Source organism: Phymastichus coffea, unplaced genomic scaffold (genome assembly GCF_024137745.1).
Source record: "Phymastichus coffea isolate CEN01 unplaced genomic scaffold, Cenicafe_Pcof_1.1 PCOF00014, whole genome shotgun sequence".
NCBI lineage: Eukaryota > Metazoa > Arthropoda > Insecta > Hymenoptera > Eulophidae > Phymastichus > Phymastichus coffea.
Window position 1 is genome coordinate 7,142,778 of NW_026706825.1, and position 27,813 is coordinate 7,170,590.

General features: G+C 43.9%; 3 protein-coding genes across 17 annotated transcripts; 1 reads left to right on the forward strand and 2 right to left on the reverse strand.

Moving 5' to 3' along the window:
* Positions 1-812: 812 nt before the first annotated feature.
* Positions 813-6,508, reverse strand: LOC131674963 (solute carrier family 23 member 2). Of its 2 annotated transcripts, XM_058953774.1 has the most exons (14): positions 6,355-6,508; positions 6,146-6,281; positions 4,629-4,775; positions 4,389-4,546; positions 3,291-3,496; positions 3,076-3,202; positions 2,880-3,000; positions 2,557-2,812; positions 2,333-2,461; positions 2,096-2,254; positions 1,928-2,007; positions 1,716-1,857; positions 1,353-1,494; positions 1,155-1,292 (listed from the first exon to the last, which is right to left on the reverse strand). In XM_058953774.1, the coding sequence occupies exons 2-14, from the start codon at positions 6,176-6,178 to the stop codon at positions 1,208-1,210; spliced, it is 1,785 nt and encodes a 594-aa protein (XP_058809757.1). In that variant the 5' UTR covers positions 6,179-6,281; positions 6,355-6,508; the 3' UTR covers positions 1,155-1,207. The 2 variants fall into 2 exon arrangements, 1 of the variants encoding a protein (XP_058809757.1); XR_009302949.1 differs by lacking the exons at positions 6,146-6,281; positions 6,355-6,508 and adding an exon at positions 813-948 and having other exon boundaries at positions 1,153-1,292; positions 4,629-5,391.
* On the forward strand, positions 2,669-27,230 carry LOC131674981 (protein alan shepard-like). Of its 14 annotated transcripts, none has more exons than XM_058953788.1 (12): positions 2,669-2,801; positions 13,327-13,625; positions 16,898-17,416; positions 17,485-17,699; positions 17,770-17,828; positions 18,515-18,660; positions 21,921-22,078; positions 22,167-22,338; positions 22,433-22,627; positions 22,920-23,012; positions 23,086-23,231; positions 23,409-27,228. In XM_058953788.1, the coding sequence occupies exons 2-12, from the start codon at positions 13,569-13,571 to the stop codon at positions 23,437-23,439; spliced, it is 1,791 nt and encodes a 596-aa protein (XP_058809771.1). In that variant the 5' UTR covers positions 2,669-2,801; positions 13,327-13,568; the 3' UTR covers positions 23,440-27,228. The 14 variants fall into 14 exon arrangements, with proteins under 14 accessions (XP_058809771.1, XP_058809790.1, XP_058809767.1 ...); XM_058953784.1 differs by lacking the exon at positions 2,669-2,801 and adding an exon at positions 11,667-11,812; XM_058953803.1 differs by lacking the exon at positions 2,669-2,801 and adding an exon at positions 11,883-12,401 and having other exon boundaries at positions 17,770-17,822; positions 23,409-27,229.
* On the reverse strand, positions 7,664-11,208 carry LOC131675019 (tRNA N(3)-methylcytidine methyltransferase METTL2-like). The gene is made up of 4 exons (XM_058953811.1): positions 11,119-11,208; positions 8,333-8,475; positions 7,877-8,039; positions 7,664-7,784 (listed from the first exon to the last, which is right to left on the reverse strand). The coding sequence occupies exons 1-4, from the start codon at positions 11,191-11,193 to the stop codon at positions 7,695-7,697; spliced, it is 471 nt and encodes a 156-aa protein (XP_058809794.1). The 5' UTR covers positions 11,194-11,208; the 3' UTR covers positions 7,664-7,694.
* Positions 27,231-27,813: the final 583 nt, after the last annotated feature.

Consider the following 27,813-nt stretch of genomic DNA (forward strand, 5'->3'; position numbering starts at 1 on the left):
ATGCTACAATGGATTATTACTTTATATTGTTAAGAAGAATGGAAGTAAAATTAAGTTCGTTATTAAATAATTCAACAAATATAAAACTAAGCTATAAGTTTTTGATCAATGATTGTTTTTTTCAATTTTAACTAGTCAATTCAATTTTTTTATTACTTTGTTCAGAATTATGTTATTTTATATAGTTAAAATATTAATTATAAAATTGGCATGTTGACAAACTTATAGAAAACCTTAGAAAAAATTATTTATGTATATGTACATAAAATGTGAATGGTTAATTGAGTAGAATTTGAATTACTTATTATTATAATTACGCAATGTAGAACTCATATAGGGATATCTGGTGATTAGCAAACGTTTGACCTGTTTTATCGACTAACTGCCGCATATATTACTAATTTTTACATTTTCCTCAATTTTGGATAGAAAATCGACAAAAAGAACATTGTTTCGTAATCCGGGAATAAGGAGCTATCATCCGCTATCGATATTATTTCTTTTTAAACAGGAGAAAAATGTTTAATGCATTTTGCGCACTGTACGAACACCCGATTTTTTTTCGCAATTTTCTTAAAAACGGAAAATCCGGAAATAAAATTTCAAGCGAAGACATAATTCGGAAAAAGGGAGAAAATGTTTTAGCTCATGAAAACTCAAAAATATGATTAAAAAATTTTTTTGGGCGTCAGATTCACAAGTCTGATACTTAATATCTTTTGGAATAACAATAATTATTATTAATTATTCTTTATGGAAAAAATTTTTGGGAAAATGAAATGGATAACGTAATTAAAATGGGAACTTGAATTTATCGATTTACATAATTTTTTTATAATTTATTTATAGCGTCAGGCGCAAGCTGGGCTAGGGGAGGTAATATTATGTGTGCATACAAATATATCGACGTGAAAGCATAGCAATGATGAGGAACGCTCCACATTCCAACTACAAAAAAATGACAGAAATGTTAAAATAGAGATAGAATTTGTCCAATTTCAAATCGTTTTATGTAAACCCGGCGTGTATATTTGATGTGTGTATTTTATTATTTTTGTTGATATATATAGGTTTAATAGCAAAAAGCAATATAGTACGTATGCTTAAATATCAATTGCCAATAACACAACCTGTAAGATATAAAAAACTTACATCGTAATAATTTAAAAGTTCATAGCTATATATAATAAAATACTTCGCTCTTGTATTAATTATTCTTCGGCTGTCGTCCGCACAAAAATGGCCTCGACTTGTAAGTTGGCGAAAACGGTAAGTACGATGTCCACTTCCACCTGACATAATTACAAGACGTAATTACATTAACTTTTAAGTTCAATGAATTTTTCACGCACCTTCTTAACAGATCCATTCCAAATGGTAAATCAAAAGTATTGTACTTATATTCTGTTTGAGCACCTATAGCACTGTTATCATTTGTTGTATCCAAATTTAATTCCTTTGCCCAAGCATCTAAACCTCTTTCCTTGGACGTCCCTGTGTGAAATATTTCTTTTCTTTTTCACTTTTAAAACAACATTTTTAGAATTTTATTAATTAACCTTTTTATATAATTAATTTCAATCATATATAATTAAAATTGTCTAAGCTCTACAAATTGTTAAAATTATTAATATTGCAAGATAAAATAGTGATTTCTGTGTATGTAAAATGACAATCTTCAAATCTAAACAATGTTACAGAAACGCATTTTATACCTGGAATGAAATTATCTAAAAAACAACCTATAAAACCACCAACAAGAATTGTTGTACTCAAAAGAACTGTAATTACTCCATCCGCTACCTCATTGCCGGTATTTATGACTGTTGGGTGCTTAGTGATCCACTTTGATAGTACCTAATGATAATTAAAAATATTAATGAATATCTAACATTAAAATATATAATATATTGTTTTCGAGAATTACCAGAGGGAAAAATACAGAAAAACCAAGAATATACAGATTTCGAGCTGAATTTAAATCAATATATTGAAGAGCAGAAAAGCCTTGAAATAAGAAAAAATTTAGTCTATTACTTTTTTTATTCATTAAGCTTAAATCAGATTGATTTTTCATTATTTGAACTATACTTACCAAATGCAGCTATCATACCAAACATTACACAAAATATACCTCCAATAATGGGTTCTGGTATAATAATAAACACTGCTCCTAATTTGCTAATCACTCCTTGAAGAATCATCAAAACACAAGCCCATTGAATAACTCTGCGGCTGCCAACTTTGGTTACTCCTATTGAGTAATGATAATTATAAAATTTTAATAATATCAGTACTACTTTTGCAATAATTTATAATATAATAATCTTACCAATAGTTCCTACATTTTCTCCAAAAGTATTGGTACCATTTCCACTTCCCCATAAACCAGCTAAAACAGTACCGAGCCCCTCTATACCAATCCCTCGATTAATTGCATGAACTGGTGGTGGAGGAGCACCTATTATATTATATATAAAACAATTTAAGTTCATTGTTAACAGAGATTTGAAAAGCATTCCTTTATATAGCTAGTTTTATTTTATCAATAGTTACCACACATTTTTGAAGTTGTTGGATAGTAACTGATGGACTCCACTGTACATGCCAGTACTCCAGCAAGCATACCAAGTACTCCAGATAGAGTTATTGTGGGAGTACCCCATTGACCAGGATAAGGGAATCGGACCCAGGGCGAATCACTGATAATTTTTATTTTGGTGTCTATTCTTCCTGGATGGCCTGGTGGTAAAGCATCAGTGACAGTTACAATGGCACAAATGATCCACATGACAATTATGGTAAGTAAAACCTATTGATAAAATACAGATTGGTTCATACATTAATTTGAAAACGCAATGTTTACTTAGCCTACTTACGGGAAATAATTTAAATAATGCAAACCAAGTAATTTGAAATCCTTGACCTTTTTTATAAACTATGATGGGGAAATTGACATTGACTAAAACTTGTGAGTACAATGTCAACATAATAATTGTTCTGTAGACCAAAAGCATCATATCAGATCAGTTCAATCGTATTGTATATAAACAACTGATTTGAAACTAAACATACCCAGTAGATATTCCCCAATGTTTCGAAGCTGCATCAGCTGCATTTTCAAAAAGTGATAGTCCAACTAATGAAACTGTTGGTACAATTGTAAGTGGGGTGACATATTTCAACATATAACCAATGAAACCTACAAATGAGTTTGAAATTATTGTGTTGATAAGACAGCCATGCTGTTTCCAAATATCATTTAAAGAATAAACAAAAAGGTCGTTTACCGCAATAACCAACAATGACTTGGAAAAGCGCAGAAATGGCGATTGCACCTGAAAGCTCTCTCATTCGTATTTGCCACAATTCTGTTCGTTCTTCGACAGGTAGAGTGTTTAAAACTTCCTCTGCTGGACATTTCCATTGAGGTAAATTTAAAATGGCAAGCGTCGGTACTAAAAATGATATCGTACCACCTTGCACCAAGGGAAGGCTGCAAACAGTGCAAACGAATTTGCAATTGAGGTGAATATTAATGTTTAAATGGCCACAATCATTTCTTCCAAAACAAGCTTACGATCAAGTAATTAATCATTAAATATTAATTAATGAGCTTCCCGACAACATTTTACGGCGGCATCACAATGTAGCGCGTTTCTAAAACATGTTTCCTGCAGCGTCAAAGTCACGAGTGCTGCAAATTTGCTTACTTCATTGCATTCATGACATTGAGCACTGTGCAAATCCAAATAGGAATTTGAAAATAAAATTGACTCGCGTTGGTAGTTCGAATAATAGTTTTGTATGCTAATTTTTACGAATTGACGTATCGCATCGACTTAATTCGTTTGCAGATTATGAATGAACGAGTTCATCATAAAACTAAAATGTTGTCAAATGTTTTCTCGATCACACCGACTTTTTCCTAAAAATTCATTTTCATTGGCTGGCAAGCGCCTCAACGAAATCTCAAACAGCTCGTCGAGGCAGTCGACGAAATTTGAATGTAATTGAAAAACCGAAGCTCGTAAAGATAAACTTTATTATACTCTGCGATTCTAGCTATTCAAGCGAGAACGCGAATAGCTAGAGTCGTCGAGATACCAACTGCGCATTCAACTGTAAACTCTGTTCAAACAAAGTTGTCTTACTTGGAAAATCAATTACCACGCTCGCTCAAAAAAAGAAAAAAATTTCATCAAGCTTGAGTGAGAGAGAGAGAGAGAGAGAGAGAGAGAGAGAGAGAGAGAGAGAGAGAGAGAGAGAGAGAGAGAGAGAGATTCAGTGCTAATTACTGGTATGCAACTCAAGTAATGCGCTATCAAGCTACTAATCGTTATCACATAATGCCTTGTTCCCTCAATAATTGATTGGATGACGCATACCGGCAGCCAACGGTCGTTTGCAGGAACGTGACGAGACCACTGACGAAGATCATTGTCGAGATGATGTGACTGCGGGCAGAGTCGTCTTCTGCCATGCAGAGGGCCGGTGTCAGAATAAACGGTATTGAGACTATGGCGCCGATCATCGTCAAGTAGTGCTGAAAATAATCATGGAATGTTGTTCCTAACGACTGTACAAGGTCACAATGCTCTTGGCAAATACAGCGAATTCGTACTCACTTGAAAAGCCATGAACAAGCAGAGGTACCACGGAGGTACATCGTCAATCCCATAAGTCAAGTCGGACTGGCGAAGAGTAGTTGGTTGTTCCGACTCTTGGCGATTGTTCGCAAGGGCTTGTCCGTTGCTGTCACTGTCAGCCACTCTCTGAAAATGTGATTTAACATTCGAAGCAAGATAAGTCGCCGGTTTTACAGGTAAACGGAAAATTCTCGAGAGCAGAGCGATCGAAGCAGCAGCTATAACTGGATGCTGCACGCAAATCTTATGCAAAAGGTACTTCGTGCCATTTTCTGCGATAAAAGAGCTCTTATTCAATCGCAGAATCAGCATTCGACGCCTAGCTGTGGCCAATGACGTATTATGCAAGGCGTTGATCGTTAAAAACGCGATCGAGAAAAAAGGATCAAAGCAGAGAAATCGTTGGTGAGCGAGATCTTCGCGCTATCTAATTGCGCTAATCAATTGCCGTCAAGCGTTATCCGTGTTAATATTGCTGATTATTGTTAAAGTGCGATGTTGCTGAGACTTCACACTTGCGAAGTTGCGTTCGCCAGCCGCATTGTTAACAACAATCATTTGCTCTCTCTCTCTCTCTCTCTCGAATGCGCTATTTTAAGTACAAATTTATCATCGCCGTTGTCATATTATACTGCGTTTTGTATTGTAATTTATACACATTGCTGTCCGATACTGTCATTTAAAATGCTGTATATCCGCCACACTGGCCTTATAGGTTGTACCCTCGGTTTCAATAAAGCTTAACCTAATCTAAATAAATTCTCTCTTCACGCCTGCAAACATTTGTGCATCGTTCTAAGCCACTCGCTCCGGCGCCTTTATAGCTCAAACTTTATTGTTCCGCGTAATGGATATCCGTGTTTAACCTTCGTATCAATATCCCAGAAGTAATCATATTAACAAACGGCAAACAAAAGCTTCCGCGATTCTTCTGCCGGTTTTGTAACTACACTTGATCAGCCATAGTAATGGTAAAGTGATGTTTAATGCGCTGCTTAACACGCAAACTGACCAGTCGATGTCGATTCCATACAATTGCCATGCTATTTGTTACGATGACTCTTCGCGTACCGATCAGTAGCCGCACTACGAATTGATCAATTTGAAAAGATCAATAATATCTTACCAATCCGTCGTTGATTAGTTGGAAAAGTCAGTAAAGCTCGCGTCGACGAGAAGCTTTATCAAAACGAATGCTACGCCTATCAATCGTCGCATGTCATCTGTAATTCTAAGAAGAAAGCCCGCGGCAACACGACGACTGTTGTATAAATTCGTTGAGGATCCAGAACCATGTAGAAGTAGGCTTTTGTTGAAATTGGTCATTGATCGTTTTAGTAAATCCAAGTATTCTACGGCATTTTAATGCTGACCACCCACCCAGGAATTCAATCAATCAGTTATGTTTCGAACATCAAGTCACAGTGCGAATAGCTTGTGAACGTACTAGCAAAAGCGTTTGAAAGCAATGGTTTAAATTGACATGGGCTGCTCACCACACTCGTCAGCTGTATACAGTTGTTACTCATGGCAACTGGCTTAGCTTCTTCTCTTCTTTTTCTTCTTCGTACTTTCACAGCTGTTCCGATCCGAAAGTGAAAATGATGATCACGGTACAGTTGCGGCTCGGAACTAACAATTTTCTAACAATTAACTAACAAACTTCGGGACGAACGTTAAGTAGAGTCAGCGAGTTTGACGATACCTGCAAATTGGCGATTGATATTGCCAATGGTCGAAGGACGACTGGCTGTATCTAGTAATAACGAATCGATTTATTATAAATACTCGCGCGAGTCTAATAATATTGATCTGAGTTATGTGCGTTTGACGCGACTGCCGAGCAAGCACTTGATTATCGAGACAATATATACATATCGTCTATACGTGCTCGCCTCTGTCGTCCCAATCGCCGATTAATCTCGATTCGAGGTCTCTTTCCGTCTCCAAGCTATCGGAGCGCAATTCATGCCCGGCGCTTCATTACGTCTCACTGTCGAAGCTTTATCGCGCCTGTTCCTATGTGCTCCACCTGTCTCTGACGCGACTGCTATACTATACGTCGTTATTTACTCTCTTACTTCTCAATGGCATTCATTGCTATTCCCGTTCTTCATCAATCGCGCACTGCCTATTAATAACCTAATCAGCAAATAAATTGATCAACTTATTTTTACCAAACGAGTGAAGAAACTACAGATCGATTTTCAGGAGCTTTAATAACAATATATGTACAGTCGTTGAAATCAAGCATTTATCAAGTAGCTTTCTTATATTTGCACTGTATCCATACTCGGTACATTCGCAATTGCCTCCCGCGATTTACTTGCAATCTTCTATCCACGAGATTTTGAACCTCATTAAAGCCACAGCTGGTAAACAAAGTTTTGACTTCGTCTGAAAGGAAAGCATTTTTTAGTTGCATTGCCGATCATTCTTCCACAATCTGTTTTACCTTGCAGAAAAAAGTAAACGCGGGTTCCATCACCGCGAACATAGAAATTAGCAGATAGACAACGGTCTCTTTTAAACCTTAATTGAGCTAAGTCGTAACGACCATAGTCACGAAATAAAATTAAACCTCCTGGTTTCAAATACCTGTGGATCTGCTTAATCACCTGCTGCATTCTAAGAAAAATTAATAAAAATTTTTAATATTATCGTCAATAACGATTCTCTTTTCACAATACCTACTTGTCAGGATGTATTGCTGAAAGTACAAAAATTAATATAACAATATCTAAGCTATTTTCTGGAAAGGGTGGATCCCAGTTTTCTTTCGTCACATCAAGAACAAAAGCTTTACACCTGTAAAACAAGTAGTACTAATACAGTACAATGCTTACTCATCTAATTTTGCACATTACCTGTTTGTATCATATTCTAGACTTTGTTGCAAAATTGTAATTGCTGCAGAAGAAAAGTCACAACAGTATACAAATAAGTTTGGATCATTGTTGTACAGTAATATAGGAAACACAGTATTTCCAACACCACAGCCTATTTCAAGGATCCTTGGGGCAACAATTTGATCAGGTTCATTCTTTAACTGATTATCACTATCATAGTTCTGCACGTCTGGAAAATCTCTGAGCGGCCTGTCTTTGTCTTTTTCAACATCGTTTGGTGCCAATTCTGGAAATTCAGTGAAGAGCCAGTGTCTATCTTTGAAAAACCTACAATTAGAATGTCACTTCAAGGCTCAAAGCAGATTGTTGTGTAATCACATTTAACAACCTATTTTGATGAATGTCATAGAACTTGTCCCAATATTTACTTGCATCCGTTTCATATTTAGTTATCTCTTGGATAGAAACACATACTTTGGAGTTTTCCTTTACTTTGCGTTGAGCTGCCTCCTCTTGTTCTTTGTCCCAGGTAACATTATCCCTATAAAAATTAATTGGCAAATTGGTAGATTTGTCAATTTCCTGTATTATAATTAAGCTCGTTCATTTGGAAATAGGATCAAATATTGTTTTGCACCCAAAGAATTGTTAAAATAAATAAAAGCAAAGTTTGATGAACTAACTAACAGTCTTAAGTTTGTAAAGTGATTTTTCTGAGTGTTTAAAATTAGGTCAATAATATAAACAGTGTACTGAAAGTAGAATTTTTTAGGTTAAAAGCAAAGTAGTAAGCTTTCAGCGGTAAGCGCACGCGTGTGATTTGGTGAAGAATACCATGCGTTATGCTGGAAAACGTCATCTTGATTTATGAGAGTTCTGTTTCCGAATTGCTGCCTTTTATTAACAGGTAGTTCATTGGGAACGTGAAGATTAGTCGATGCCTCGGCCATGTTAATTTCAGCGACTGCTTCAGTGAGCTGCGTATAAACAAGCTGCCTTAGGAGGAGACGAGAAGAAGCATGAAAGAAGCATGTGCGCCTGGCTACACAGTGCTGCCTCTATACCTATACACCGGCTGATAGGCGATCGTCTCGTTTTGAAAATTGATCGACTCGAATTCGACGAAGTAATGAATTGCAATACGCTATTGTGTCATTAGCAACATTGTCATTCGCAAAGTCAATCAAAAAGTAGTTTGATGTTTTCTTACGGTTGATCATTTAAAGCTATACTCGAAGCTATACGTATCTATCGAATTTATAATTATGAGCATTATTAGATAAAAATAACGGTGCACCTGGGTTAACGATCGTTCGATTGCAACAAGTAGACAAAAAAGAGAAAAAAGTAAATTGCTAAGTGCGTGCGCAAGAAAAGTCGGCTAAAGGGGTAAAGGCTCGTAGGTAAAATTAGCCATTAGCACAGGATGCGAGGGTAGAAAGAAGGAGAGAATATGCGGCAGCTTCACTGCTGCAGCTATAGCGGCTTCGATGGTTCGTCTCGTCTCCCTCTTCTTCAAGCCCCTTCGAGGGAGAAATCGATAGCTCGTTGGTTTCTCTCTCGCTTTCTTGGTTTGTTCCAGACCGTGAAAGAGACTCCCAGTAACCCAAACGTTACACAGCGCCTCCGAATCGATCGAGAGCTTTCAGAGCGACTTTGTCCGTACACGGTACACAGTTCTATTGACACATGGAATTTAACGTTCGACAACTCCGGAGCGACGACTTACTGGCTGGTCAAAGATGATCGGTACACTATCGAATTGCCGCTAAATTTTGTAGGGCTATATATCCGCGCGTAAGCGGCGGCAGCTGTAGCAACAGAGCATCTGGCCGAACCTCCCATAGGGATAACAGTCGGTGAACGTGTTCCTCTCGATTGCTGTTCTAGTGCCTGTCATGAGAGTCGTGCCCAAATGAGACGAACAGGAGGTGGCACCAGCAGAGGCACGCTGCGCGAGTTTGCTCGGAGGCCGAGGGGCGAGGCGACGACGAATGGGAGTTGGGCGCTTGGTTACGGGGTGGTTGCCCTCGTCTGCACTTTGCGGGCAATGCCCGCTCGATAGCGTGGCTTAGGTTTCGCAGTGTCGCGCAGTGGCGAGCGGGCGCGCCCCGACGCCTTACCAACGGTGCCTGCAACGCCGAGGGGCCAGCGAGCCGAGGCCGAGTGCCGCCAAAGTCTGACTCTCCGCTCGGCCGCGGCAGCCCTTTACATCGTCCACCAATGCCAGAGCGCGCATCCCTATAGGCATGGCTTGTATGTGGGCCAGCGCTAATGCGGCACGGGGCTGCGCCGCCAAAGGCAACACGAAGATCGCCCGGCCGACGACCTCGGCCTCCCTTTCGCACGCTGCTGCTACCCCCTTGCCTACGCAACGCTCCGGTTCTCTCTCCCTCTCTCTTTGCCTGCCTGCCTGCCTGCCTGCCTGCCTGCTAGCCGCCGATCTCTCGCCCTTTTTTGCTGCGTAGTTGCTTCCGCAGCTCCCTTATTGATCGAACCGAGTCGAGTCGAGTCGAGTCGAGTCGAGTCGAGTCGAGCCGAGCCGAGCCGAGCCGAGCCGAGCCGAGCCGAGCCGAGCCGAGCCGAGCCGAACCTAGCCGAGTCGGGCCGATCCTGCGTAGCACATGCTCTTGGCATGGAAGTGCAGCGGTGTACTCTCTCTCTCTCTCTCTCTCTCTCTCTCTCTCTCTCTCTCTCTCTCTCTCTCTCTCTCTCTCTCTCTCTCTCTCTCTCTCTCTCTCTCTCTCTCTCTCTCTCTCTCTTTCTCTCTCTCTCTCTCTCTCTCTCTCTCTCACTCTCTCACTCTCTCACTCTCTCTCTCTGTCTCTGTCTCTGTCTCTGTCACTCTCTCGGAGGGGGAGTAGCATCTATTTATGCGGAGCGCGCGAGTCGGGTTGCGAGCCGCGAGAGGCAATTGACCGCGCGCCGAGCGGCCTTGACTTTCTGGCGCCCGAGTCTAACGGACTGGCGCCTAGCTCGTCGCCCGGCTGGGCCTCCGCCCGATTTCCTGCGTACTCGGCAGCGAGGCTAGCTTGCAAGCGCGATTTTCGCACCAAGAATTGGATGTTGGCCGAGGCTAACGGCCTTGACCTCGTGCGCGCAACGCGCCACGGCGCCTGGCTCCCGGAAATAGCCGGAGCCGTGCCCGCCTCGCGCGCCACAGTTCACGACCTCGTCTGCGGCTTCTTCTCCGCTCCCTGGTTGTCCGCATAGGCGTGTCCCCGTCTTCCATCGTGCGTTCAACTCACTCGACGCGCTCGGCTCGCTCAGCTATCCGACCCTCAGATGCTCGCCTCGCATCGGCTGTCGATCCGTCGCCTAATCTGCAGCCGTTTCTCCGCCGAGTCCAAATTCGTCCGCGAACGTGGCTCGCAAACTGATAACGCCATTGCTTGGGCGGCCAGAAAGCGAATGGCCCTCCTCGTGGCGGACAAATTGATCGGTACCTCGTCGAAGCCCCCACAGCAGCACGGCGGCAGGCTAACCGACCCGTTTCCGAGCCCTCAGCCCCTCCCGTCGGTACAAGCGATTTCAGACAACGTGCCGACCTCGCCTTACTTCACCTGCTCTCCATTCGCATGCCGCGCGAGGCTACAGCGCATTCCAAGCTCTCACCTTACCCTCGCACACTCGCGTTCGCCATGTTTGTTGCCTTCATTCAACGGCGCAGCTGCTTCTACTACTAAGAGTCTCATCTGTAAAAGCAGCGCCTCTGCAGATTAGTAGATCTGTCGCAGCACCCTACACTAGTCGTACTCTGCGACGCACGAAAGAACCTGCAAGAAGCTAACAAGCTTCACAGTGGCTTTAGCGTTAACGATCGTTGCGAGGCGAAATAGCAGCTCTCGGGGCCCAGAGCAGCTCTGTTATACCGCTTGCTAGGGCCGAGGGCACGGTGATTAGCGGCCACGTCGCTGCAACCGCGCCACGAATTGCCCGAGCCGGGGAAAGTGGACAGGTGCGGCTGTTGACTTCACCGCACCTCCCCGCGTTTGCCACCGCCGCCGCTGGCTGTCGCCGCACGTTAACGTTAATCCATGTACGCGAGCAAGAGTTTTCGCGCAAGTGCGTGCGTTTGTGTGCGTGTCCGTGCGCTAATGTCTGGTGAGTGGTGGGCCGACCGGTGGCGCCGCCTGCTGACAAATTTTTCTCGCGCCCCTCCGCTGCCGTGCGAGATGGTGTGCACTCGTGTCTATGTGGATGCGTAGCATAGTCTGACTGCTCCGCACTATCCGACTATTTTCTTCCCACCTTGGATTGTCCAGCAATTCGTGCTCGGAACCTCCGGCAGAGTTTGAACGCTCGACCGAACGAGTGAGTACTTAGTTGAGTAGCTAACCGGGCATTTCGTATCCACAGAGTCGCTTTTTTTCGAGCGTGCTCGAGGTGAGTGTAGGGTCGCAAATGTGTGCGTATGCATGTGTATGTGTGTGGGGATACTATGTGTGTGTGGCACTGGCTTGTGACTGGCTGGCCGTGTCGGCACTTCCCCTCGAACGCCTATTCGGGCTGTCTCTGTCGCTCTCTTAGCACTGGGCTCGGCGCGGCTGCTGCTGGCAGCGCTCGGCCGCCACGAGTGTGTAGTGGAGGAGACGCCGCGCTCGCGCGATCTCGCCCCCGGTCTCTGTGCCTGTCTCTCTCTCTCTCTCCTCTCTCTCTCTTTCTTTCTCTCTCTCTTTCTCTCGGTCTGTCCGTGCCTGTGTTTCTCTATCGCTTCTCCAGCGGTAATTCTACAGTCCGTCTGTCGTGTCGTTGGATCAGAGTGGATCCGCGCTTTATCAAGACTCGGTACGCGGCTCTTACTCCTTGTCACGTCCAGGCAGCTATACGCATATCCAGCCATCTCAAGTAGTGCCAGTGAACCATAGAGTGCTGTGCTAGATTTGCGCTTTGCGCGTGTTAGGTTAGTTGCGAGAGTTCAGCTGGCTCAACCGCCTTGGCTCCTGCGTTGATGCTTTCTACTTGTTTGTCGGCGATGCTCTCTCCCTTCCTTTAGCTATGCATACATGCATCTAATCGCTGGCAAGTATCGTTTGCGAGTGTCGATCATTGGCACTGTGGTTATCTGTGGTGTAGTGTAGTGCAGTGTGAGCAGTTAAGTGTACGTATGTGTGCGCGTATCCGCGGAGAAAACAGCAAAACCGTGCGACTATTCGGCGGATCGGGGACTCGGGGGAACAGCGTTTTCTCCATTCACGCGGTTCATTCACTCCGGAATCGAAAGCAGCCGAGATATTCGAGCGGAGTCCAGTACGCTCCTACGTGTGCAGACATAAGCAGCGTTCTCTCCTTCTCCCCTTACCTCTTCCCCGCCATCTGCCCTCGTCTTTCCCCTCTCGTTCTCTCGCGCTCTCTTTCTCTCTCTGTGGCATGTGTGCATCGGCGCGCGGCTCCCGATGACACACCCTTAAATACTCTCCCTCTCCCTCTCGGCGGCGGCGGCGGCGGCGGCGGGCGGCTGCTGCTGCTGCTGCTGGTGCTGCTGCCGCTGCCGCTGCTGCTCGCCGCTGCCGCTGCCGCTGCTGCCGCTGCCGCTGCCGGCTGCTGCGCCGCTGCTGATGCACTCGCGGCCGAGCGAAATCCGTGGCGCGCGTCTTCTCGCGAGAAAGTGCATTGGCGCAGGTGCAGGCTCGTAGCCAACTCGCGAGTCGCAGTGCGTATGTGTGTGCGTACGCGCGTGCGTCGTAGAGTCGTAAATCAGTGCGATTCGCATCCTAGCGATCGAGCTGCACGTGAAAAGAGCATCGCCGGCACGAGTAGGGAGCACGCGAACATTGCGCGTGGTTTGTGTTGCGTGGAAATAACTGTTTGATGTGTTTGTTGGTTAGCTCGGGGACTTGATCCGAGAAGGAGGTGCGGCGATCGGCGGCTGCCGCTGACGCTCGCGCTCGACAGACGTCATCGGCGGCGGCAGCGGCAGTGAAGCGGAGAGAGAAAAGCCAGCCGCAACAGCAGCCGAAGACGCGAGCGCACGAGTGCGCGAGGAGGTGCGGGCAGCGCGCACGCTCCCAGCCTGCAGACGGAGCGGACAGCCAACTGGGCGTTGCGGACTCGCGAGAGCGCTGCTAGGATGTCCGTCAGAATGGAGAACGTGGCCGCGCCGAGGAAGCTCAACTACAAGATGATGGTGAGTAGCGCCCCTTCACGTGCACCTCTCCGCGGCGAGGCGGCCGGCTGGCGGGCCGCTCGTCGAGAGCCTGCCCCACCCAGTCGGCCGCTCGCCGGCGCGTGCCCCGGGAGCGCGCCCCGGCCACGGCGTCGATCGGCCGGTCGGGCCGCGCGGCACGGGAAGCCCGAGGAAGGTAGCCGGGCCGCGCTTGGCTGCCTCGAGTCGAGGCGAATCAGCGCGACAGGTGCGAGCGGCTATCGATCCCCGCGAGCAGCAAGGTTTCGGCCAGCGGCGGGAGTCGTCTGGTCGCGCAAGCGCCTGCGCCCAAGTCCGCTCGACGACGCCCTTTCGCGCGCCTCCGCTCTCGCTCCGCCCAGCCCGCTCGGCACTGCGGTTGCCGGCAGCACACTTGGCCTGGCCGCCGACAACCGCTGCCACAATCGCTTCTCCGCACCTGCCTGGCCTGCTGCTGCTGCTGCTGCTGCTACTACTCGTTGCGCACCTCCTCGCCCACTCCGGCCCGCGGAGCGTGCTCGCGATCACCCGGCATCGGACTCTGCCACGCCTACGCTTGCACCGCGTAGGCACGCTGCTCGGGATCGCTCCGCGAGCCAAGTCCCCGCCGGTCGGGATCTCGACGGGCGCGAATGTGGACCAGGCCGGAGGCTGTCCCTCGCAGTTGCCGCAAGCTTGCGCGCATCCGGAACTCGAGGTTACGGCAATGGGTGTGGAGTCCAGGCCAAACCTCGACGAGGACGCATCGTCGTCGAACGTAAGCGGCGAGTGCTTGTCTTACAGGGACCGTCGCGCACCGCGGCGGACAAAGCAGCTCGCGGCTATAAATAGAGCCGCTAGTGCACGAATTCCAGTCAATGTCGCGATAAAGTTGGCTGTACTGCGCGCCGCCGCCGCGGTGCAGACGAGAGAGCCGAGCACGCGGATGCCGTTAGCCGGCGTGGCCTCATTCGCAGACGTTCCCCCCGCCCCGAGGGCACCTCGAGCTCCTTTTGCCCACGACTCGGCCGGAGAATCGCAGCCCAGCGGTGGCCTGGGGCAAGCTCCGATCGGGGGCGCGCACCGAGGGCCAGCTTCAGTCTCCCCTCGCGGGTGGTTCGCGAGCCCAGCGCGCATTTGCCCTTCGCGCTGCCCCAGTCGCGGTTCACCTTGGCTGCGAGCGGCAAGCGAGCTTGGCCGGAGGACTGGCTCTTCTTTCTTCGAATCGATGGGCGACGAGTGGAGGAAGAGGAGCAGGCGGCGAAAGAGAGGCAAATCGCGGAGGCGCTGCTGTCGCCTTTCGATCGATTTTCTCCGAGTCGCGACGACGAGCGCCGCCGTCGACCGCCCCGCGCCGTACGCACGGGTCGGGCTGCGCTGCCCGTGGAGCGCAGCGCGGACCGACGCCTGCTAATAATAAACGCTGCAGCCGGCGAGCGAGCGCCCGATCTGCCAGCCGCAGCCGGAGCACGGGCTCGAGGCTGGCCGCGCGACGCCGCTCGGCGAGCTCCCCGGCACCTACCTCCAGCCGCTCGCGCACTCGACCTGTTGAGCGCTTGTAGCCCCGCTCAACCCGGGCCACGTCCTCGTGACTTTGAGCTGAGCTCGAACGCTAGACAACGATAACGACCTCTGCGCCCGTTTGCTCTTGTTCCAGGTAAGTCCCGCGGCCGGGGTTTCGCTCGCCACGAGCTGCCACGACGCGGAGCGCGGCCGTCCTCTCGGGTCGATTTGAGAAATGCTTCTAGTCCGTTGCACTCGGCTGCAAGTCGTCGTGGATAGCGCGTCGCCGCGTGCCCGCAGTTTCTAGCACACAAGTAGTGGCCGGGCGCGCCGGCAGCGGATGTGGAATGTTGCTTGAAATGCATCTGCCTGCTTTCGAAGGCGTTTCCGGGGGCGCGCGTCCGAGACCGAAAGCCGGATGAAGAGGCTCTCGAGCTTCCTTCGCCGTGCTTCTACACAGAGTCGCTGCTGCTGCTGCTGCTGCTGCAGTCGGCCTCATCGATTTTGTCACGGCGTGTCTGCGAATCAGCTGACAGTCAACGCCAGCGTGCAGTGATTCCGACGGGCTCTCTCAATCAGCGATGATTCGATCGGATTGGTTTGCCATAGAGCTGCGAGGAGGTGCGCCGAGTGTTCGGTGGCAGTGAGAGCGAGCGAAGCGCTCGGTAAGCAGGAAGCAGCATCGCATCCGGTCGCTCGTGGAGCGTGCGCGTCGCTCAATTGCCCTCTCTCTCTCTCTCTCTCTCTCTCTCTCTCTCTCTCTCTCTCTCTCTCTCTCTCTCTCTCTGCTCTCTCTCCTCTCTCTCTCTCTCCTCTCTCTCTCCTCTCTTCTTCTCTCTCTCTCTCTCTCTCTCTCTCGCTCTTTCTCGCTCGCTCTCTCTCGCTCTTTCTCGCTCGCTCTCTCTCGCTCTCGGTCCTCGGATAATCATCTGTGTAATACTCTCCCTCTGCTCGCTCACTACCGCGACACGCACGCTCGCGGATCCGACGAGAGGCAGCTTCGATCCGTTACTGACGGTCGTTGATTTGCCATTTCGGCAGTAGAAGAGCAGCAGCGTCGCGATCCGCGGGGTCAACGCTCCCGGGACGCCGCGCCACGACCGTGCGACGATGTAACATGCGATCGATCCCGAGCCGCTCTGCCATCCCTTACTCGCCACGGCAGCTCGTCCGTGTCCTCCGATGCCCTGCGTTCGCGGCCTTTGCCTTTCGCGTCGATCGACTTGATTCGAGTTCCTCGCCAAGTCCCCGAAGCGGGCCAGCGTTTTCCAGAACTGGCTCGCGGACTGGCGACCAGACGTGGCGGGTGGTGAGCGACACTCGAACGTGCGGAGCGGCCGCCCTCTCGAGGGAGCGGCCATCCTTCCCTCTCTCTTGCGCCCCCCCCTCCCGGGCAGCCATCGCCCTCGTCCCTCGCTCCCCCATAGCCTAGTCTATTGATCGGATTCGCCACACATCAGGGCGCCTCGCTGCATCCTCCAATTGACGGCAATGGCCGCGTAAAGCACAGCGCAGAGGCCGCCGCAAAGCTGTTGGTCACTGCGCGCCGCTCGATGCACCCTGAACCATCGGGCGACGACATCGCCGACTCTGATGCGGCGCTCGGCCGCCTGACTGGCGCTTGCCCTCTTTTCAGCCGAGCTAACCTCAGCCGTCTGCGAGCACTCACCACGCACAGCAAAGCTGCCTCTGCAGCGACTGGCTACCTCCGTTGGTCGGCCAATATCAAGCTACTCGAGAGGCAGGCTGGAAGCTTCGCATCAAGCACTAAGTGGCACTTGTTTTGGTTTCAGGGTCCTAACGGACCGCGGCCGACGTACACAGGTGCGAACGGAGCCGGCGGCGGGACCGGAGGAGGCGGCGGTGGCTCCGGAGGTGGCGCCGGCGCCGGCAGCAGCACGGGCCAGGCCGGCGGCCAACAGCCGAGCGGCGGCGGCGGCCAGAGCAACGTCGGGGGCGCGGCGACGACTGGGGTCGGCGTGAAGAGCGCCGGCGGGCCGCGCGGCGGCGGCGGCGCCGGCGGGCCCGGGGCCTACCGGGCGAGCGGCGGCGCGGGCGGCGGGCCGACCTCGGGCGCCGCGACCACGGCCGCCGCCGCGGCCTGGGGGGCGCCGGCGCCCCAGCACGCAGCCGCGGCGGCAGCAGCTGCGGCAGCTGCCGCCGCCGGCTATCCGGCCTACTCGAGGTACCCCAATGCTGCGGCCGCCGCGGCGGCCGCGGCCGCTGCGGCCCAAATGCCCGTCAGCGCTCAGCAGATTGCGCCCAACCCGGCTAATCCCTACAGTGCCACCAGCTACGCCCAGCACGCGTCGGTCCGTACCTACCGCCCTGACCCGCCGACCCTCGCTCAACGCGCCTTCTTTCACTCTCTCTGTTGCAGTATGGCGGGCAGCGAGTTCCTACCGCCTCCTCTCCGGCCAACACTAACAGTAGTTCTAGCAGTGCCACGGGTAGTCAGAGCGGAACCATGAGTACTAACCTTAGCAATAACGCGATGCAGGGACAGCAGTCCGAGCAGCTCTCCAAAACCAACCTCTACATTCGTGGCCTCAACCAAAATACCACTGACAAGGACCTCGTCAACATGTGTTCTCAGTAAGTCTCTGACTTTATTATCACTTCTGTCTCTCGCCTTAGTCCCAATGTTAACGCTTGCTCGTTTCAGGTACGGAACCATCACCTCCACCAAGGCGATTCTCGACAAAAATACTAATAAATGTAAAGGTACTTCATTGGCATTTCTATTTTGCGCGTCCTCGCTCTCAACACAAACACACGCAGTCGCCACGCACGCACCTCACCTAACCTCCCCCATTTATCACAACAGCATCCTCGATGGGTCATTGCAACTAGCACTTGTTTTAAGTAGTCAATCGTGCGATTTCTATTTGCTATTTTTGATATCACATCGAGAATAGAGTGGTGTGCTTCTCCGCGAGATATCAAGGAGTGTAGCATTTTTACGGGAAAAATCAGTAAATTAAGAAAACCTGACGGCACGATATTACAAAAAATGTTCGATCATTCAATGGTTTGGTTCCAAATTTTCCGAATAAAAGAACTTCCGCAAATTCATAAACGTAACTTGGTACTTTGCAGGAGTTCGATCATCGTTTACATAATTATAGTCGAATAGCTCGTTGTAGAATACATTCAAACCTTACTTTGATTTTCATCGTCTTTGAATGTACAAGTAGTCGACATGATTTAGTTAATGACGATATTTATATTTTTTAAATGACTTTCAGTTCATTCAAACTGAATTTTAATTGACCTTAGTAGCAATGACAACTTTTATGATGTTTTATGATGTGCACCAAGGTGTCCCGAATTCTCGGTGTACTCCATACGAATGATTGAATGGCCCAGCTAGAGCGACGATATGTAATGCAGAAATGTTTACTTTTCAGGTTACGGCTTTGTAGACTTTGAGTCACCGGTAGCGGCAGAGGGTGCTGTCAAAGCCCTGGTCGCCAAGGGTATCCAAGCACAGATGGCGAAAGTGGGTATCTGGTTGATCCGTAGACTGGCCAGTGTACGTTGGTTGTGCATGCAAGTACAGTAATACCAGAGTAACAGTAAACCTTTCTCTTATCTTTCTATGCCTCTCAACCTCTCGTCTCTCTCTCTCTCTCTCTCTCTCTCTCTCTCTCTCTCTCTCTCTCCTCTCTCTCTATCTATCTCTCTCTCACACACTCTCTTCTTTTCTATATTTATCTTTCCGCTTCCTCATATCCCTCAACATGTTTCCTATCTATTTTCCTACTGCCTAACCTTGCCACTATTGTCTCCAATCTCCTTATGACAATACAGGATGAAATACAGCAATCATAATAATCACTATAACAATAATAATCGTAATAATATTAATAATATTAATAATATTAATCATATTAATAATATTAATATGACAATATATGCAAAGGATAGTACTTATAATTTTTATAAACGCTCCAAATAATTTTGTATCAAGTTTTTTCTAATTACTCATTTATTTTTATAGTTTTTAGATATGTTTGATTCATAAACTGTTATTATTTTATCAAGAATTTGTTCAAACCTTAAGAAATTACAGTACTTTCAATCTGCAAAAATATACAATAACATTCTTGTACAATCATAGATATCCAATACAAGCCCTTTATTCTCTTATCTGATATACAAATCTGTTGCCAATTCTTCAAATCTGTCTTTACTTATCTCACATTACCTGCCAACCTGTCAATGCTTGCTGCTGTACCTCGGCCACATTTGCTGACTACTGCTATGTTGAACACAACCCAAGTCATTACGAAAAATTGTACTTATTTGGCATTGATTCAAACTCGCGCGGATCAAACAGACGTATTAATTGTCACTTCAAATTCAAATAAATTAGTTACTAGCTAGTTCACTCAATGGCTTCTGCCATAAAATGCTTAACAAGAAAAAAATTATCATTATGAATGTGTGAATTTATCATTATTGCGTGATATTGACATCTTCAGACCTTTTCAACAGTGACTGTCGTTTGTTTTCAATGCTTAAATCAGATTGGATAAAGTTTTTTGACGCCACTAATTTATTTAAAGGAAACTTCACAATCTAATAGTATCTTATTAATGGACTTCATTTTGTCATGGTCTAACTTGTTTGAAGTATGGCAGCATAGACAAATTTTGAACATGTAAAGATGACAATTAATAAAATTTCGAAATAGCGAATAGTAGAATCTACCAACAATGAAATGGTGTGAAAAATAGCAGGCAAATAAGAAAAGAATTTCAATGACGAGTTACGCAGATAACAAGTTTTCATAACTTTCATAATTTGAGTAAGACTAACTCGGAATGGTTTTGCTAACTGCAACATGTGAAAGCACGAAGTACCACTTGTGATCATCTAATAGAATGCATGTAACTGCATTTAACAACAAAAAATACCCTAATAATAACGGATAGTGCGGATGCATCTGTTCACTATTTTTTACCAAATGGTACGCGGCCATGAGTCTAATGAATTCTAACAATAACTCTGTTGCATACTTTATTACGAATGCCCGGAAATTAAAGCTTGTATTTCAAGGTGTAGGTTGGCTGTAAATTGCATAAGCATTGCTTTGTCCATTTTAGCTCAAAATAAATTTCCAACAATGTACAACCAACTGTTAAAATTTTATGAGAATTAGGATAAAGATGTAAATAATATCGTACAAGACGTTTGGACAACTTATTACATTCCGTTGGTTCGTCTCAAAGAAATGTTGATTATTAGTAGATTATCGTATACTATTTTTCGATACTCCGTGTGCAAAGTGCGTCTTTCCCGCACACTCGGCAGAAAACGTACGTTGAAAATCGCACTTTCCACGTCGTATCAAAAAATACGATACGGCACATGTTCGGGAAAGAGTTTCTCGTTTCGTGTACCTTTCCACCCTCGTTTCGCTCGGGCGTATACGTCACACGAGACAAGAATCTACTTTCTCGCACTTGTATCGTAATGTACTATTACACAATGACATTCTTTGTATGTTCCATGCTGAAGTATTCGTCAAATTTAAAAGTAAAGCCAAATTGTCGCAAAGTAAAAGTACAATGAAGTAACTGTAAACCTGATTGAGACTTGGATTGAAAGAAATGGTGGATTTCAAAATGTGCTTGATTGTCTTTCTCGCGTTTACTCTTCGCTTGAGACCGAAATGCGATATTTTTTGTCTTTTATTTACCTTTTGTTGTACTAGTTCCATTGTATCATGTTACGATGTTCTCGTGCCTATTCCTCGTGCTATTATTTTTTTCTATATACTATCTATAAATATGTTTTTTTTAATATTATTTATGTTGTTTCTTGCTATCAACATTAACCTTGTTTCATTTCCTATACGTTGAATAGATTTTCAGTGTGCTTCAATTATCTAGCTTGAGTTTATCGGAATGTTGTAAAAAAATCCAACTAGAAAGATTTGTCTACTATAGTCTATAGCTTTTGATGGTTCGTAACAGTATTTGATCTCTCTTCGTACACACGTAGAAAAGAAATTATTAAATGTAAAATTTCTCACAAGAAATCAATTCTGTTAAAATACTTATTGGAAAATAAATTTAAATCTTGTGCATTAAACACATCGTGACGTAGAATTAAGAATTTCATTTGTAGAAAGTAGAACTCTATTATTTCTCTTCAGTTGACTTTTCTGTTTCACTCATATCAGATAAATCTTATTTGGAAGACCACCAGAACGTGGTAACGTAATGCAATGGAGCATGATGACATATTTTTTGTTACATTAAACACGACAAAGTCTTATAAGTATACCTTATAATGTATCTGAAAACGTTACTGTGTCCGCCATTGTTTGCGTTTTTTGCAGTCTCCAATACTTATATAGTTACATCGAGTACTGTCATAGCTTATTGGTCTTCCTTTTTTTGTAGCTTTCATTGCTGTAGATTTAACGTTTTGTTTGGTTTTATTTCCACTTGTTATCACGATAACGTGAAGTGCCAGATTTTACTTTCCCTTGTTTTTTCCACGATTTGATAATGTTTTATTGCTTTATGCGTTTCAATTGATTTCGACGATTTTATTTATACTTTAAATTAAATTTTGGCAGAAACGACATTTCAAAGTGAACAATGTGACGGCAATTGGTTAAAAAAACAATAACAATGGGAAAGCGATTTTCCCTACAAGCTAATATTACCAAGCTTGAGATGTCGATAAATTTTATATTTTATTTATTATTTGGTAGAAATGACACTTAAGCAGCGCGAACGCGCGCTAGCGAGGCAATCGACAATCCATTGCATAGCTTTTTTGTGATTTTCTCAACAGCAACAGGAGCAGGATCCGACAAATTTATACATTGCAAATCTGCCACTGTCCTTCAAAGAAAATGATGTTGAAGCATTATTAACTCAATACGGTCAAGTTATCTCCACGCGTATTCTACGCGACACTTCTGGACAAAGTAAAGGAGTCGGATTTGCAAGGTATATACTCTCTACTGTTTATTCAAGAATGATTCAACTTGTCTGTTAAATAGGTAACAGTTTTTTAATATGCACTGGTCGTTTGCAGGATGGAATCCAAAGAGAAATGCGAGCAGATTATTCAGATGTTCAATGGCAAAGCGCTGCACGGAGCAAAGGATCCTCTGCTGGTGAAGTTCGCTGACGGCGGTAACAAGAAGAAATCTCTGTATAAGAGCACGATATGGAGAGAGCAGGGTGACATGAGTAATTCGGTAAATGTAATTTCGAATTTCAATTAATCCTACTTGTTACGTTAATTGTCAAATACCCGTGTTAATGGTCCGCGCGTCTACGTGTTTTCTTCATTTGCAGAATATGACATTGAACTACGACACAACAGCGGTTGGCCAAAACGGAGTGGCGACGGCTCACATGCTGCCAACTGCAACTCTTGCTCAGTACGGCCGACATTACAGTCAAGCTATGCCTGGTTACAACGTGCCGGGAGCACCCTGGGTCACACCCTACCTCGCTCTACAAACTCCTCCTCACATGCAACAGGTCGACGTGAGTTTTTGTATCTTAGGACAATTTGCCAATTCGTCGCGTTGCGCTTTTTTCGTCTTATATGTGTCTCTCGATACCGACGTTACTATTAATGAATTTTTTTATTTAACACTTATTTGCTCAGTACCCCGCCCCCGTCTCTCTCTCTCTCTCTCTCTCTCTCTCTCTCTCTCTCTCTCTCTCTCTCTCTCTCTTTCCTCCACTGATTCTCTTAACCTAGGCAATTATTACTCTACCTGAATGTCATTCTCCATATTGCTCTCTAAACTTTGTACTTTCCTATACCAAATAGATGATGCCATCGGCCGACCCGAGTAACCCACAGTATAGCATGATTCCACAGCTTACCACTCAGATGTCTACATTACATCTTGGCACTGGTTCCGTAAGTACTACTCACTGATTCATTCGCTAGCCATCAGCTGCTTCACTCATGCGATAATGATCTGTCTCAACAGTATATAAGTCCACATCCATACCCATACACGACTTACCCGGCTCCCAGCATCATACACGCTCCGATGACTCTTGGTGACTCCGAGCAGACGAGCAACGCAGCTTCACCGGACGACTCCTACCAACAATACCAGGCTCAGCAGCCCAAGTAGGCTACAAATTTTCTAGGTTAGGCCAAGTTTTAGCAATTAGAGTCAGTGCCGTCAATGTTATTATTACAAATTCGGGAGAATAGGTTATCTTAGGCCTAATTATTATATTTTTTAGCTTAACCCTGCGATTGGTCTCCAACATATATACGTCTAACATTGCTCTTTTTTTGCAGGTTTAACTATGCGGAAGGTTATACGAGTTAGGCAAGATATGCTTGCCAATATGGAGAGTTACATTGAAAATAAGAGATAACAACAACAAAAACACAACATTGATGAGAAAAAACAAACAAACAAAAAGCAAAAAAAAAAGAAAGGAAGAAAGAAACCGACGAATAGGCAAGAGCAAACAGATAATGCATTGAGTAAAGTCAGAAATGAATCCTCCTAACAATAAATTGACTTACCAGCCATCTTTTATACATTTTATCCAGCAAGATAAAATAGGTGAAAGTAGTTGAATATTTTGCAACGATTAGAGAATGATTGAATGTTGATCTTGAGATTAGGAGAGCGAGCAGGGACAAAACGATACTCGCAATGTTGATTTATGTATGTCATGCTATACACACAAACAAAAGAAAATTAAAAGAAAATTCAGAAAAAAAAAATGATAAGAAAAAACGGCACGACGGCCACACAAAGCGCCAACACACCGTATGGTTAATTAGCGATAGCTGATATAGGCAACGGGGCAGTCATAGACGTCAAGCTGATAGGCTTCCAGGATAACTTTAGGTATTACATACTAAGGAAGACGTAAATAAGTCGTCGAAACTAAATGCTTGAGAGAGTGTGAATAAATATTTTAACAAACTGGAAACTATAAAGAAGAAACGCTGCTTAGAAATATACAAAGAAAATGAAAAATCTTCCCATGTTTCAAGTTTCAGAAAAACTCAAATTCTAACTCGTAGTTGATTGTTTGCAACAAGACTCGTAGAATTTTTCCAAAAAGAAACTCGTTATCCTTATCAATAACATGCCTTACTATACAATTTTTACCTTTTTATATTGTTCACTGGCTACTTTATTAGAACAAATTTTGATACAGTGCCTTTATTGACCTTTGAGTCCTTTAAATACGCGGATTTCTATCTATATAATCATCTGTGTAAATTATCGTTGTGATCTTATTTTGTCGTATTTATGCCAGTTCTTCATCTCTTTAAACCCATGCTCACACTTTCCACATCTATACTTTTGTCAAGTCGTAATAATCATTAAAAAATTGCAATTTTCAATGTTAATTTTATTTAATATCTATTTAATAGATATATTATCGTATTTATTGTAAAGAGGTCAATTGGTACGGGTTGTTTAGAAAGATCATAACAAATCGGTAAGGTGCTAGTGAACAGTTTTTAAAAGAAATACAAAGATTGATAACATTTGATCGTAGCTTTTCTATTATAGCAGTATGAAAGGATTTCGAGTAATTTTATAAAACAAAGTGTAACAATAGTTAAACTTGAATTTTTCACGAAACTTGAAAAAGGTCAGGGCATAAGCCAGTAAAAGTGCCCTTAGTTTATTTTGGATCGTTTGGAAAAAGAAAGCTAGTCTTTGTGAAAGATAATGTGGAGGTTTAGATAGAGTCTTTTAAAGAAAGGAAAAAAGTAATTGAATAACAAAATGGGCAGATATAAAAGTATATGAAGAACGCCTGTGAAAAATAGAGAATATTTGAAAAAGCGATCTGCCTATTAACATGATACAGACTGCTGATACACTGTTAAATTGTAAAAAAATATCTGCACACATGTGCTGCGAGTGCACGTTGCATCGAAGCATGTACAGATCTGTTGATTTTATCACGTAACATTCATGAATCGGATCATCTAAAATGATACGCCAAAAATAAAATTATTAAAATTAAAAACATAAAAATAAATTTTGTTGATATCAAATTTGTCCCTTTTTATTGCTCAGTAAATAAAAGTCTGAATTGAAAAAAATTAAATTTTAAAACTTAAATTTTTCTTCACTCAAATTATGCAACTACAGTTTTTTGAAAGGGACACGAGACTCACTCGCGAAGTATTCTTTGAGGCAGATATCTTATAAAAAAACTCTATGCACTTATGAAGGATACTGCGAATTAAATATTTTTAAAAACTATAGATTTTTTATATTTTTATGCAAATTTTTAGAGTTGATATTATTAGGATTAACCTTCATTGTAACGAATTGTTCTATTTTAAAGAAATCGAAAATATAAAACGAAATCCCGGCTAGATAATCGATATAATCGTGTATCAGACAGAAGATGTATATGAAATTCTAAATTCGGCAAAATGAATTTTTTTCTCAATTCAACGTCTTGTACAACATCATTAATGGAATATAACAAATTTTGTTCGGAAACCAGGATATGTACATTGTACAAGCACGTCTTGCCTGACGATACATTCATGTCAAAGTTAGTGTAATCAATGTAAATTCCTGAACGAAGAAATCGATAGAGTAAGGCTTAATCGACAAAGTAGGTAAAACGGTTCGACTGAAACGTACGTAAGGCAAGATGGTCTAGAAACGATTCAGTATTAAATAAGAACGTCCCGCATAAACATTAGACGTTACACATTCCCCCACATTATCCTGAAGCAGCGCAATGCATTTACGGTGTCCACCTAAAGTAATGACTTAGGTTAAAGGTAAAAAGAAACAAGACTGGGAAGTAGCGTGTTACGTGTGAGTCAGTAGGCAAACCTTTTAAATTTCGAAGATTTTCTTAGCGCCCTTAGAGTGTAAAATGTGATATTTTTCACGAGAAAAAAGAGAGAAAGAGGTTGAGAGAGAGAGAGAGAGAGAGAGAGAGAGAGAGAGAGAGAGAGAGAGAGAGAGAGAATGCGCGCACCACAAAGAGAGATGGATAGAATGAACGAGTGGAAAGCGAAAGAGTGTGAGAAAAAAAAAGAAATTTTTTGTGACCGGTCGATGAGCAAATGGACGTAGGCGAGCTTTTTCTTCCATGGAAAAAGCTTTGGCGTTGTATCGTTTAGTCTATCTGTTCATCAATATAAAAAAAGTGCTTTTGTTAAAGCGCTATCTAGCGAGAATAAAAGAGGAATTTTAAAAATCGGCACGGTGCAATGGAATTCATCGGATGGTTTATAGAAATAAAGACGATACTTTTGTGTCAAGGCTATTTCGAACCTTTCAATCAATTTCTTTTTACTTTTTCAACGCTTGTAAAATGTTAATCCTGTAAATATTACGAGTTACAAGTAAGAAACGAAATGACGTGTTACTATGTGAAAAATTTCTTTGCTTACGAAAATGATCCCTTCTGTTGGCTTCTGTGGATGAGTTTGCCTCTTATTATCTGATAAGCTGATTATTTTTTTTACTTCTACTTTTTGGCTTTTTCGTCTTCTTCTAAGTTCTTGTTGAATCACTGAGCGACAATGTGGGAACAACTGATATTTTTTTTGTGTTTACTATTTTTGATTATTTGTACATTGTAGATTGAATTAATAATTTCATACAGAAAGGTCTTTGTATAATCCACAGTTTTATGTTAGTTAATGACTGAGGATCACAACTTTTGCGCTGGTATTTTTTTGACATTAATAAAATAAATTATAGTAAGTAAATTTTTTCAAGTTGGTTATTCTATCAAATCAAAGAGCCCTGCAAATTTTGCATCAATTTAAATATATTTTTGTAATTTTAATTTTAATGCTTCGCATTTGTAAATAAACATAACACAACTTGTGCTGATTGTTGTTCTATATGAAATGGAACATTTTTTATTTACTAATTTTTAGATATTGCTTAAATACTTTGGAACTATAAATCTAGAATAATAATGAATTACTTTTATTTTAAATTCGTGAAAATGCAATTTTGTACATTTATGAATTTCTAATTTTATAATGTAAGATTAAGTTGACAATTAACTTAGCATGTAAATATACAATAGAATGAACGTTGAACGATAAAGAGACGGAAATTAGAGATAATAAATTATAATAGATTTTAATTTACAATAAAATCATAAGTACACTTTGAAAAACTAGATATTTATGTTTTTGTTTTGTACCTCTATCTCGCTTATATATGCCTATATCGCATATATAATTATAAAATTCATTCTAATGGAAGGCGTAAAATAGTCGAAGTTACGTCTTTTTTATTTGCAAATTGGAGATTCCCTATGATCTAATGCTTGTGGGGGGTACCTTTGGGATTAAACTGCTACACTTATTGGTGACGGCTTCTACGTATTTGTAAGGAGAGGCGCGTAATATAAGAAATAGATATGTTGTTTTACGCAAAAGTGAAAGTGAGAAGCTTTTTTCGACATATCATTAGTTAATTTTCATGATTGTAAGTAATATATGAAATAGATATTCACGTTTTTGGAATTTGCTATTTAGCAAAAATTATATATCATTGCGACTTCCCAGTGAAGTCTCAAAGTAACTTGCAAATGTTACGAATATGTGTGTGCGCGCGTGTGTGTGTGTGTGTTTGTATAAACTCAATAACAATATGTCTATAAAAATCATGAAAATAGACTAATATTTATCAGAAAGCCAGGCAATTCGTTCATTAAATCAGTTTCTGCTA